Source organism: Macrotis lagotis, chromosome 1 (genome assembly GCF_037893015.1).
Source record: "Macrotis lagotis isolate mMagLag1 chromosome 1, bilby.v1.9.chrom.fasta, whole genome shotgun sequence".
NCBI lineage: Eukaryota > Metazoa > Chordata > Mammalia > Peramelemorphia > Peramelidae > Macrotis > Macrotis lagotis.
The window spans coordinates 721,191,619-721,206,050 of record NC_133658.1 but is presented as its reverse complement, the minus strand read 5'-3'; the positions used below and the strand labels follow the sequence as shown (position 1 = coordinate 721,206,050).

The 14,432-nt window shown below is 32.3% G+C and overlaps 1 protein-coding gene across 5 annotated transcripts in view; it reads right to left on the bottom strand.

The window, feature by feature from the left end:
• SPART (spartin) overlaps window positions 1-14,432 on the bottom strand; it is a 50,402-nt gene that overhangs the window by 5,687 nt on the left and 30,283 nt on the right. For 3 of the 5 annotated variants that reach the window (XM_074216023.1, XM_074216021.1, XM_074216020.1), the window contains exons 4-7: window positions 11,741-11,864; window positions 4,206-4,400; window positions 3,358-3,516; window positions 3,180-3,270 (exon numbers count right to left, since the gene is read on the bottom strand). In XM_074216023.1, coding sequence (XP_074072124.1) covers window positions 3,180-3,270; window positions 3,358-3,516; window positions 4,206-4,400; window positions 11,741-11,864 — 569 coding nt within the window. Of the gene's footprint in view, window positions 1-1,689; window positions 1,747-3,179; window positions 3,271-3,357; window positions 3,517-4,205; window positions 4,401-11,740; window positions 11,865-14,432 lie in introns of all 5 variants that reach the window. The other 2 variants (XM_074216024.1, XM_074216025.1) reach the window with 2 other exon arrangements.

Below are 14,432 nucleotides of genomic sequence, written 5' to 3'. Positions count from 1 at the left end.
TTTTTGGAAAGAATTATTATATTGGCAAATGAAGAAACTGTGGACATGTTAATAAATTTATTTCAGCAAAGCTTCAGATCTCTTCAAATTTCACACAGGATCTGACATTGTTGACGACTCTCAATATTCTTTCCTCCATTGGTTTTTTGTGATTCTGGTTTTTTCTACTTTTCAGTAAGTCTTATTCTCTTCTTCCAGCCATCTAAATATTAGTGTTCCAAAGTCACTCTTCTAAATCCTCTTCTCCCTCTACTTCTATATTTTGTCCCTCTGTGATCTCATATATTTCCTTAAAACTTCATTTATTATCTCTATGAAAACAAATTATATTTCTTTATCTCAAGTTCCAACATCTCCCAAGATAGAATTCCATATCCCCTAACTGCCTGCTGGTCCTTCTCTAGACAAAGCACTCTAAGACTACGCAAGCATAAGCAAACCTGGCTTCATTTCCTGTTTCTGAAAATTACTAGCTATGTGGCAATAGGCAATCATTAGACTTCTCTGACTTTCAATTTCTTCATCTCCAACATGGAAATGATACTACTTCCAAATGATATCTTCCTACAAGGTTGTTTTGAGGTCTAAATGAGATAATATATATGCAAAGTATATTAGACTTTTTTCTTTTAACTAGACCCATGATTTCATTGGCATAGGGAGCTGTAAGAGTTTCTTGTCATTATAAATGTTTAACCAGAGATTATACGACTAACTAGGATTCCTATATTAACAGAATATTGGACTAAGGTTCTTTCCAGCTTTAAGATTCTATGCCGCTCCAATTTCCTATCTTTTTCCTTCTGTCAAAGCTACTTCTAAGTGCCACATTGTCTTAGTTTAGATTAGTAGGGAACTTCCCTAGTGATTCCTCAGGTTCAGACAAAATGTGTTGAACTGAATTCAGAATACCAAAGAGTAAGTGGTAAATAGGAAATATGTGGTTAACTATAAAGACTCCTTATTCTACAAAATGGTGACAATAGTAGGTGACTCTTGTTTACCCAGAACTTGCCAATTTACCAAAGACAATTCAGTCTACTGATCTGACAAAGTTATGATTACACATTATCAATATCACTGTGTAATAGGTAGAGTACTTGAAGGACTCTTCATTAGCAAAGATGTATCTGTATACTGTTAATTTAATGAATTCTATAATTTAAAGAGATCTTTCTCAATTTACATGGCATTACTCCTATTACCATATGTGCATTATAAAGTTGGCACTTGGAAAATATTATAGAATCCTTTTCTTAGAAACTTCTGCCTAGTTCTGGGCTAAACAGAACTACTTCCACAAGTCAGCTCTTCAAATACTTGAAGATAAAGGCAGCTGTCACATCTGCATCCTAAAACTTTTTACCAATTCCTCCATCTGATTCTTATACGGTATGGATTCCAATACACTTATCATCCTGATTATAATATAGATCAGATAACATTCCATCAAAATTTAAAGAGAATCTTAATTTTTAGTTAATCTGTCAAGTAACACTATACTTCTCACTTCATGAAAATGTTTTTTCTAGCATTAAATCTTACTGAAAGGAAAAAATAGGCTGGCTGCATCACTGAAAGATTTTTAAAGAATTTAAGTAGAAAAAAAGAAGCCTGTCAGAGAAATTTAGAAGTTTACAGAAAACTGAGGTGAATTATTTGACAGATATTGTACTATAATTAACGTGCCAGATTTAAGTTACTTATTGCTTTTCATGGTTGCTGTAGATCTTCAAATTCCTATATCTAAAATAAGACAAAAATATTACTGTAACTGAGAAAGTAAATTAGTCATTTACATCATTGTCTGAAAAACTTATTAATCAATACATTGAATATGTAAGACAATATGTAAAAAACATGAAATAATCATAAAAACATAAACCTGAATAAGTCAAATACAATCAATACATAATCAAAACTGTAAGTTTCCTTTAATATAATTAGAAAACAATACTGTGATGATTAGCAATCTTTTTCAGTCACATTTTTGTCAAAAGTCAAAGAAAATTTTGATTGTTAGTTGAGAAGAATACTGACAAAAAGATAAAAAAGCCTATATTTTCTGTATTTTTCTCTTTTTTTGAGGTGCAATGCTTATGCAATTTTTTAAATGTTCATTTTTTTATTTTGAATTTCAAATTCTTTTCTTTCCTCCACTTCCTCTCCCACCCATTGAAAAGGCAAGCATTATGATTTTCATTATACATGTAAGGCATATTTCCTATATATGCTGTTTTACAGCTACTCCTGATAACATTTTTATTTTTTCATGGGGTGGTGGTGGTGGTGAAGATTGTGATTCAGGGTTTAGGGGATAGAAGGGGGCTAGCAATAGTGCTATCAAAAATAAAAAGAAAAGAGAAATAGGAAAGGCTACCTATAGAAGAGGGTATATAAATTAAGCCTGGAGGAAAGTTATAAATTTAGAGAGTAAGAGGTGAATTCCACTTAGAGTTTTAAATCAAAGGCACAATATGGGAGATGGAGTACTAAATAAAGATAAGATCAATTGGGACAACTGAGTAGTGCATGAAGAATAGTGATGTAAACAAGCAGGAACCATATTGTGATGGTTTTTAAATGCCCAACTAAGGAGTTTATATTTATTTTGGGACAAGAAAAGTTCTGGGGGGGGGGGATGCAAGGAGAGGAGGTGATGATGGTCATGACTTGGTCAGACTTGTCTCATTTTAACAATGCATATAGTGTTAAAGCCCCTTTCCTTCACTTAAAATTCCCCAGGTTGAGAACTACTGATTTCAATAAGTCAATTTGTTTTTTAGGCTTCCAAAACAATTTTATGATGAGGTTTGGTTATAATATACTATATGATAGCTATTACTGTGAAATGACAATTATCAGGGCAACATTATGAGGCTAGTTTTACAATTCATACAGTTAAGGACATTCAAACCATAGAATGATAAGACTGGAAGTATCTGCTCATATTACAGATGAAGAAACTAAGGCTCAGAAAAGTTAACTGACATAATTGTGTTTCAACAGCTATTTTCAACAAAAATAAGTTATTTCCCATTATTTGAGAAGAAAAACTTATACTAGGAGAAAATGACACTGACTTAAGACTTAAAAAATAGCTGGACAGCCTTCTTTAATTCAACATTTTTACCAATGAGGTAAGAATGTTAAAACCAAAAAATAAAAATGAGACTTACTTGTGTTTAACTGTATGTACAGTTTCTGAAGTAACTTTTTTAACTATGCATTTAGCAGCACATTCCAGTCCTTGCCATACAGTTGAAAATCCTGAAAGATTTTTAAATAATAAGCTTAATTAGCCACAACTAAAGAGATTGTTTTCCTAATTTAAATAAACCTGAAGACTTTTGTTACCTTGAATACCGCTTGCTGCTACAACCATGGCACCATCCAAATGGGATTTCCCATCTTTGTCTTTTTTAAGAGATTCTGGAACAAGTTTGCTTCCATGCTTCTTGACATGTGGGGCTAATTCTCTTCCAACACAGGTTGCTATGGAACATACTCCTTCCACTAATGTATGTATAAAAATAAATATTAGAGTCCATGTTAAGGATTTTAAAATTAAACAATTATACATGGCTATCCTTCCTATTTGAAAATAAAAGGTATAGATGAAAACAGTGGTTATAATGACTATTGAAACTTTTTGGGTAGTTTATTAATATTTATAATTCTGCTTCTTTAATACACCTTTATGGTTTTGCTTTAAAATGATCATTCTCATTTTTAATGCTATAGCGAACTAGTGAGTTTGTCTTCAAAACATTAATTTAAATATGCTATGAAATATTTATTTTATTTAATAATTTTATAATAAAACAAAAAAAATCAGAAAATGCCACAAAGAATATCCAAAAATAATTTTTATTAGAATTCCAGCAAAATATAAGTCCAATAGAATATAAGTTCCTTGAGAGCAGGGACTATTTTTTATTTTGTCTCCCACGACCTGGAACTGGGTATTACACATGGTACTTATAAAGTCCTTGTATTCAAAAGATATTTAGGCTAGAAGATTTTTGCTATTTAGTGACTGGAAGTCATATACTCTTAAAACAGCAAATATCAGAAAATATTTTCAAGAGACAGCTCAATACAGTTGCTTCATTCCACATGTTCATTGATAAAGTCAACTACTGAGGAAATGCTTTTAAATGACTTTTTTCCTAAAACTGAAAAAGTGAGTATATTATAGTTACCCAGGAACTGACTGACTTTCACTGCTCCTCCTGTGGCCTGCTTTGCAATATGAAGTCCCTTGGACACAGTTGGATTAACTTCCAGTGGCTTTTCTTCAGGCTCAATGTGTTCTCGAAGTTTGGAGGCTCCTTTATGGATCGCCCTTCCAGTAAGTTCAGCTCCTTTAACTAAACCCCAACTCAGCCAAGATGCACCTTTTCATAAGAAAAGACATTACATATAACAGCTGGGCCACCAGCTATGCCTTTAAGCCTAACACCAACCAATCAATACGTACTTATCAACCATTAGGTGTTAAGCATTGCATAAGGGACACAAGTACAAAGAATGATAAAATCCCGACTCATATGGAGCTCATATCAAAAGAAAAATGAACAAATTCAAAGAACTTTTGAACAGTTGAAGAACAGTTCAAAGTTTATCTCTAGAATTTAAGACCAAGCAATTTCCAATTTTTTTTTAAATTAAAGAATCCATAGGCATTCTACAGGATTTTTAATAGTAAAAGATATAAGTTCTTAACTATAACTTGCTACCATGGTTAAAAATGCTTGTTTTTTTTAAGTGCTCCTTAGATATTATTATCAAGAGTCAAAAGAACTGAACTATTAATTTAGCCTGGAATGGGATAGGATTCTATGAAAGGATGCTATTAGGCCACTGGTCACTACTATTTACTAATTTTACAAATTTACAATTTACAAATTGAAGAATCAGTAGTAGCAGTAACAATTTGTATTGGGTAAAAGAGTAAACTTTATTCATTATTCTAGAAAATGTACAATGTAATTCTCAAGATATTATGAAAAAGGTAAATCCTAATAATATTGGATCTAAGCAACCACATGACTTAGGAACAAATCACTTGGCAGTTTTCTTATCTGTAAAACAAGGAGGTTGGACTAATGACATCCAAGGTCTATTGGAGATCTAAAAGGTGATTGTTTTTATATCTTTATATGTCAATATAACCCAATAAAATCACTTTGATTTGGGGATGATTTTGGCTTAAATATTTATATGTTAAATAAACATTATACTAGGCACAGTGAAGGTATAAAAGAGCATATATAGTACTAGACTATATATAAGCTGCTGATATAATTATATTATTCTCCTGATTACCAATCTCTCTATTAAATTTCTTGGATTTAAGTATTAGCAAGGTCTAACACCTCACAATATATCTTCCTCCAAAGAAGCAAAGAGTTGACTCTTTGGCTGATATATCTTACATGGAGATTAGGTTCTAAAGTTAGTCACAAAGTAAAAATTGAAAATTGTCAAAAGTGCCCTGAAAAAAATCTGTTAAATTGCCCATAAAGTATATATAATTCAGCATCTTTAAACTAGAAAGCTAGAAAGGAGAAAGGGCTTCTTTAATGGAGAGCCAATTATATAAGAGAGGAGAAAGATCTGAAAAGGTTATTGAGGAATAAAACTGATTATTATTTTGGGATCAGCTTGAACAGGGGAATACACTTCTCTCCTTTTTTGGTAATTTGGAAGTTATAGATGTAGGAAAGTTATAGATGTAGGATGCTGTATGTATTCTTGGACTTAATGGATGCTTTGGTTAATTCTATTTCTCTTTTTTAATGACTCAGAATATGGAGATAATAATAGCTAACATTTATATATTAAACTTTAAGATATACAAAAATACTTGACATATTATCTTACAGTAATTCTGAGAGATAGGTGCTATTTCCTCATTAAATGCAGAGAAAGAAAGTTAGAAATTAAATGACTTGTTTAAAGTCACACAGTAAATACCTGTGGAAGGATTTATATTTATTTAAGTCTTCTTGACTTCAAGTCAGGTACTATGTTTTCCACTTCTTATCAAAGAAATTATCGGCAATAGGAGTAGAATTTAACACACATTTTTGGACATGACTGATGGATGATTTTGTTTTGCTAAGTTAACTGCTATATGAGGGTTTTCCTTGGGGGTGGGGGAGAATTTTAAAGAGGAGGGAGGTATTGATTCAAAAAAGAAAAGGTTTGATGAGACATTTTTAAAAGACATAGGATACAGCAGAAGGATGTTCAGAAGAGGAGCTTTATTCTCAACTTTTCAAAAGAAAAAACATATCAAAGTCCTTCCTAATAATCCATGATGTTACTTTTGGTCACTTTGGATCTGTTTCTTTTCCTTGTAAAATGAGTAGGTTGATTCAACTAAGGTCCAATCTATTAAACACAAGCAAAATTTCAGATCTCTGGAATCCTTATGCAGTGAGAGTAATTACAAATAACAAAATTTTTCAGTTCTGTAAATATTAACCTTTTAAATATAAACAAAAATTTTAATGGAATTCTAAATAAAATTTTAACAGCTTTAAAAATGCAACTTTTATTAGCTTACTTTCTGGTTTTTTAAAAACAGACTAAATCATACCTTAATTAAGTTTTCCACTGTTATGAAAATTAATTACTAATAACAAATAACAAGCTTTCATATTAATAATATTTCCCCAATAAGATGCAGAAATAGTTTGACTTTCATTTTTGTACAATGTTTTCCTTCTCTCCTTTCCCTCCTCCTTCCCCAAGACAAAAAGCAATCAAATATAGTTATACATGTACAATCATGTTAAACACATTTCCATATTAGTCATGTTGGGAAAGAAGAATCAAAACAAAAGGGAAAAACCATGACAGAATAAAACAAAAAAAAATTTTTAAAGTGAAAATGCTATGCTTTGATCTGCATTCAGACTTCATAGCTCTTTCTCTGGATGTGGAAAGGAACAAATGACATTTATTAAACACAGTAAAATCATTATCATAGTAGCGAAGATTTGACACTAGAAGGGAACCTAGAATGCCATACAGTCCAACCTCTTCATTTTATAGATGAAGAAATTTGGGACCCACAGAGGTGACATTACTTGCTCAAGGTGACAAAGCAGAAGTGTTGGGACTCTAATCCAGCTATTCTGACTCTAAAGCCAACACTTTTTCCACTAACATTGCCCAGCCTCTTTTATCATGTGGCAGATACATTGTATGGAAGAGAGCTGAATGAAATCCATTTCTTCTTGACAGCCCTGAAATCTGCTATTTTGAAAAGGTATTTGATGTTGGATTACTTTTGAGTAGCAAAAATTTTCCTCAAAGCACCCCAGGTATAAGAACTATAGAGTTCTATTAACAGAATAGATTTGATATTTTTTAAAAATTGTTAAGTAACTACAAGAAAGATGAAAAAATAGTAAGAAGAATTATTTATTCACTCTTGTGCTCTATAAAATGAGAAAAAAAGTCTCAAGATTGAGATAATAAGAAAAGTGAGAGCAGAGATGGGATGATGGCCTGGGAGAACAATGAAGGAAAGAGTGACTGAAATCTACAGAGAAGATTAGTATTTAAATTTTTGGAAGGAGAAGGGCATAGAAGATATGAATGCATGGAAAGCATTTGATTATGTTCGGTCATTTCATCCATGTCCTAATCTTCATGACCCCATGATTCTGGAATAGTTTGCATTTCCTTCTCCAGCACATTTTACAGACAAGGAAACTGAGGAAAACAGCATTAAGTGACTTTTCCAGGATAACATAGCTAGTACATATCTGAGGCTGGATATCAACTCAGGAAGATGAATGTTCCTGCCTTCAGGCCTGGTAACATTTAGTATACCACCTATCTACTCTACTATCTACTATACTATGAGGATGTCTATAAAAAAAAAGTCAGTTATGATTACGAAACTTTAGAATACTTTCAAAGAATTGCTTTCCTCGCTCAGTCTGTTATTAGCAGGCTTATAATTCTAATGGCACTGATCTGTTTTGGTGAGGTTATCTTTCTTGGCCCAGGTGTCAACAAATCAAATCCTAATAGGCTTAAAACAACAAGAGGAACTGCTAATGTTCTCATGAAGCACATTGCCTCACATTTTCTGAAAAAAGAAAGGTCACCCATTATGGGTTTCTTTTCTCCCTTACTCTGTGCCTCAAAAACTTTCATTTTCAATCCCCTTCTCCTTTTTTCTTGCTTTGTTTCAACTGCAGTTGATGTAGTCCTTCTAGCAAGGTCAATTTCTCTAATTGTGCCATGATTCCATTCCCTACTCGAAGCTTGCCCTTTTAATTATTTCCTCCCTTTTTTCTAATCATTAGTCTGTCTCATCTACTATCTATAAACATACTCAATTATCTCTCATGCTTAAAAGAGCTTACCTTGACCCCAATACTTCCTCAAGCTATCTTTCCTTCCTTTCATAGTCAACTCCCATAAAAACAAACAAAAAGTTATCTATAACTCATAGCCACCATTTCCATTTTATTTGGTTTTGATTTTATTTCCACTCAACTGAAATTACTCTATATCTCATCCTTCTTGATGGCATATGACAACACTGACTTCTCTTTCTCAATATATTTCCTTTTAGCTTTGATCAATATATTCTTTTAGTTCTACTTCTACTTCTTTTTAAACTTCTCTACTGGTCATTATCACCCAGTAAACTGTGGGTGTTCCTCAAAGTTGTCTTGAAACTTCTGATTTTTTCTTCTATGCCTTCTCTCAATACTTTAAATTCAATGAATCCATTTATCAATTTGATGGAAAAAAACCCCATTATCTATGATCTAGGCCTAGTCTCTCTTACAAGACTCATGTATCATCAACTGCTTGTGCTATAAGATTTTCAAATTCTACACAATCAAAACTGAACTTATAGCCACCTTCTCAAAGAAAAATCTACTTTCTTCCAAACTTATTTCTGTTGAAGGAACCACCTTTCTTTTAGTCATACAGTTTCAATGCTTTAGTTAGCCTTAAGTCTTCCCTCTTTCCCAAAGTTACTAAGTCTTTTTTGATTCTATATCCCCAATAACTCTCACTTCTATCCCTTTTTTCCTATTCACATAGTCACATCTTAATTCAGGCCCTCACCAGCTATCACTTAAAGATGACTTCCCCAGCCTCCTAATTAGTCTCCCCAATCCCAATCTTTTCCCTCTTAATTCTATCCTCTACACTGCTGCCAAAATAAACTTCCCCAAGCTTAAGCCTGACTCTCACTCACTCTCTCTCTCTCTCTCTCACTCTCTCTCACTCTCTCACTCTCTCTCACTCTCTCACTCTCTCTCACTCTCTCACTCTCTCACTCACTCTCTCACTCACTCTCTCACTCACTCTCTCTTACTCATTCACTCTCTCTCTCTCTCTCTCTCTCTCTCTCTCTCACTCTCTCTCTCTGCCTCAGTAGCTTCCCAATGCATTGCTGATAAAATATAAACTCCTATGGTTTGGTATTTAAAGCCCTTTACAATCTGACTCCAGTCCTCTCTTTCCTGACTTACTGCACATTACTCTCCTTCATTTATTCTATATTCAAATCAAACTGTCCTGTTTGATATAAAAACTTCACAAGTGCAAGATGGGATAAGTGTACAAAGACAAGTTAGTATAAAAAAATTTAGAGATGTTGGTGGATTAATAGTTCAATGAATTAATAGTGTGATATGGCAGCTAAAAAAGGCTAAGTCAATTTCAGGTTGGATTATCAGAGGCACAGGATCAGACATGAGGAAATAGTTCTGATGATCTATTTGATCTATTCCTTTGTCAGAACAGATCTGAGGGGCAGCTAGGTGCTACAGTGGATAGAGCACCGGCCTTGGAGTCAGAAGGACCTGAGTTCAAATTTGACCTCAGACACTTAATAATTACTTAGCTGTGTGATCATGGGCAAGTCACTTTAAACCCATTTCCTTTCAAAAAAAAAAATCAAATAACTGACCTGAAACACTTTGTCACTGTGTTACAATTAGGAAAGACTACTATTCAATCCTATATTTTATATCTGATTTTATTTTCTAAGTGATTTATTCTGTAGCTATACTCTCTATTCTATGTAACAAAACTATAAAGCTTCTTGTCTCTGAAGAAAGAAATTTGTGCAAAAGTTCAGTCTCCTTTCTCTTTGAAGATAGATACCAAAGGTCTAAGCTTTCCCACAATAACTATTAAAGAAAACTTCTGTTCTTATTACTTTCATAAAACATGATCTCATTTAGAATCTCTGATTTGACCCATTTTGAGTAATTAAGGTGGCCTTATCTAAACCCTAGACATCAATAAATCTGTATACCTGGGTCCCTATCAGTAAGTTCAGGAGGCAGTAGGGACCAATGAAATTCATAAAAGTGTTCCTTAGGAGCAGAGAGGTAGTCTACATTCCATTTGTTAGCCATGCCCACTTTCTTTGTTGTAACCAATAATGATCCCTCATCTTTGTGATGCTAACCAATGATATTATTTCTGTTCTGTGTTTTATGCATATAAAAATGAGTTGCATCTTCAATTTTTGGTCTTTGGAATAAATGGAGTCAAACTATTGACTTTATTATCAGATTGCATGCCCCTGTTAATAAATAATACCCTGCTCAGAGAAACTTGCCTCAGTTTTACCTTTTTGATATATTTCAGACAACAACTGACAAGCCAGAGAAGAAGGGTCAAACATGCAGTTCACTTCATGTCCTAACTGTCCTAAACCAGATTAAAATATAATTAGGAAATCTTTAACAAAATTAACATATTATAGAATATAGGTGATGTGAATATATGGTTTTCTAAGTCAGCATGAGACATACAAAGATCTTTATATAAAATTTGACAAAACTGAGCTAGAGGATGATAAGAGAAAGGTAGTTAGGAAAAAAGAGAACATTCCATAGGAAGACTAAAGGACTGGAAATGTTTGTCATGTTGAAGAAAATATTTGAGGGAGGATACATAGCAGTGAACTTTAAGTATTTGAAGGGCTATCAAAAGGATGAGGGATTACATTTGTTTGCTTATTCCCAGAGTCTAGAACAAAGAATAATTAATGTGGTTCACAGTAGGAGTCTAATTCATTGCAGAGAAGCAGATTTAGATTCTGCATGTAGAAATAACTCCTAATAATTTGGAAAGGCTGAGCTGTGTGACCTTGGGCAAGTCACTTAACCCCCACTGCCTTGCTAAAAAAAAAGTACATTATCTCTTTGAGTCAATAAATAAATATGTAAGGCAACGAAAATGTTAAGATAAAAATTTGGTTTTTTTCTTTACATTCTATCAAAGGAAATGATAGGTACACATATAAGAAATGATATGTATGCATATTTAAAATATAACAAAAGTAAAATGAAGATAATATTTTAGGGGAGAGGAGAGTGCAGGGAGGAGGTACTATCTGGGAAGATTAGTGTCAAGTAGGAAATACACTGAGATTTGAAGAAATGCAGAGTGTCTACTAACAAAACAGGCTTGGAAGAATACTTAATTGAGGTGAAAAGAGAGGCTTTTAATATTAGAAAAATGATGTTTAGCTAGAACATTGTATATTGATTTATATTTATAAACTCTTTATTGATACATAATTTGTATATTAACCCTTTACTATCCTATTAGGTTAAGTTTTATGCTTCTGTCAGATGTCATTCAAAAACAGGGCTTTTTGAGCACCTCCACATTTTTCCAACTGAGAAAAGGTAATATAAAAATTTAAAAATAGTATTATTCTAGATACCTGATAAGATATTTTGAGATACTTTCTCACTCCATTCAGGTAATACTCTCACATTTTCTTCAGGAACTGGTTGGCAGGGTACAATCTTACTCAAATTAATTTCTTCACTTGAAGTATTTGAAGCCTAAACATGAAAAAATATTTGAGGAAATGAAATAATTGATTATGCTAAAAGTTGTTCAAGTTCCCTAACATTCAGAGTAAGGCAAATTAAAAGCAATTTCTAAACACCACCTTATACTAACATGATATTGTTAACCATAATTAGAAACATTAAGTTTAATATTGTCGGGCTAAATAGAAATAGGAACCCTATTTGGCAGATGAAAACAGGTGCAATCTTCCTGATAAGCAACATAATGAAAGTTGGAAAACCAAATGTCTTAATTGTCCTGCTACTTGAGGTAATGTATACTAAAATGTCATTGAATGATGAATTATCTGTATAAAACTATTCATAACAGTATTATTCTTTTTAAAAAATTTTATTTATTTTATTTTTAATTCATGGAATAAAATAAGTATTTCTATAACACAGTATAATAAAAATGATAACTGCATGTGAAACTACTAATCTATTATGTATAACTTGATATTCCTTTTAAATATATGTTATTATGATTTTTTTTTCTTCCCAGTCCCCACCCTAGAGATGGCTACCATTAAACACAAATACACACACACACACACAAAACCATATCTACTTCTATTTATTAGATCTTTCTCTGCTTGAAGATAGCATCTGCCTTCATATGTCCTTTATAGTTGATCTATATAGTTATAATAATCAAAATAACCTATTTCCTCAAAGCTGTTCTTAAAACAATATTAATGCTACTTTAATACAGCTTTTTTGGTTCCCTTCATTTCACTCTTCATTATTTTGTCCAAGTCTATCCATGTTTTTCTAAGATCACCAAATTCATTTTTCTCTAGCACAGTAGTATTCCCTTACAATCATATATCACAACTTGTTCAGGCATTCCCCAATTGATGGGCATCCCACCAGTCCAGTTCTTTTTTTCCAGTTCTTTGTCACCACAAAGAGAGTTGCTATGTTTTAGAAAATATGTTATTTTCCTTTTTCCCTAATCATTTTTGGAAACAGAACTAGTAATGGTAGTCTGGAGTCAAAGAGTACACACAAATTAAAATAATAATCATACAAGTTTAACTGAATAATAATAATAATGATGCTATAAACCTTAATCACACTTCAAAGGAATGTGGTATATTTGAACAGGTTATCACCTTTAAACTAAGACATGAAGAATACACACAGTATAACAATCAATAAGTATTATTAGTACATTACATATCACACTAAGTATTGAAAATGTGAAGAAAGACAAAAGAAAGTCCCAGCCCTCAAGAAGCTCACAATCTTTCATGGGAAGGTAAGACATAAAAAGATGAAAAAAGTAGGGCATACCTGATGGGATAGATAAGATTAATGTTGGAAAGATGGACTTGTATTCTGGGAACATGTCTGGGGGGCTCAAAGTCATACACACTTTTCCAAAAATATTCCAACCTATTCTTCTCTTACTCTGTGCCAAATTTATTGTTATTCTTCATTGCATATTCATGGTACACATGCTAGTAGGTTAAGGCAATAATTTGTTCATCAAGTCATAATCTGGAAAATATTCTTGACTTTTCATACATGGATTTCTAGGCAACTCTCTTTTAAGGAGGTCCTACGATATGGATTGGACTACAAAATCAATAAGGTCTATTTCCATTCTCAAACTCTATAATTTTGTTTATTAAGGATGATTTCACTGACAGTATTATCCACAAACAGATGAATCTAGACCAGGAGGATTTTAACTTGAGGTCCGTGAATTTAAAAAAAATCCCAAAAAACAACAAAATCTCTTTTTGATAACTATTTCAGCAAAATGATTTCCTTTTAAATAGCATGTATTTCGTATTTTAAGCACTTAAAACTATTATTCTGAGATGGGAACCAGAGGCTTCATGAGACCTACAAAAGGGTCTGACAAGCATACATCTCTTCTTTTAAGTCATGTCTGATACTGATCATCAGGAAATTAGTGAAAAATTTTTCTATGACTGCAACCACCAAAGGATATTTTATGATATTAACATATATATGGTAGATATTTTACTAAAGGATAGCTATTAAAGTTTTATTTCACATTTTTTGTATTGTAAGTTAAATGTATTTTGCATTGTATTATAAGTTAAATGTTTTTATAAGCATTAAATGTGAGATTTTATGTTTCCTGCACCTTTCAGTCAATATGTGAATAGGAAGATAAAATCTGCTATCATAAACTCTGTGAAAATCTCCATACTTTTCATTTTGATCAAGAACTTTGATATGTATGTATGTATGTATGTATGTATGTATGTCTTAAGACTTGAAAAGATGAGAAAACAAAGCTCAAAAAAGATATTTTTTGGTTAATAGCATATGTGAAATTTTTTATTCTTTAGCCATATTAGATATATTGAAAATTAACGAATACCTTCAAAAATTGTGTCACCTCTAGTTTAGATTTCTTTAGTAAATATTTTATCACATTCATTCTCTGTAACCTCATCTTAAATGACATTTTACTTTTTCATATTCTACATAAAGAACTAAAGTATTAAAAAAGTTTCTACTCATTGATGGTGAAAATAGGTCACTCTAGAAATGACAGTAAATCTGTTTGAGTAT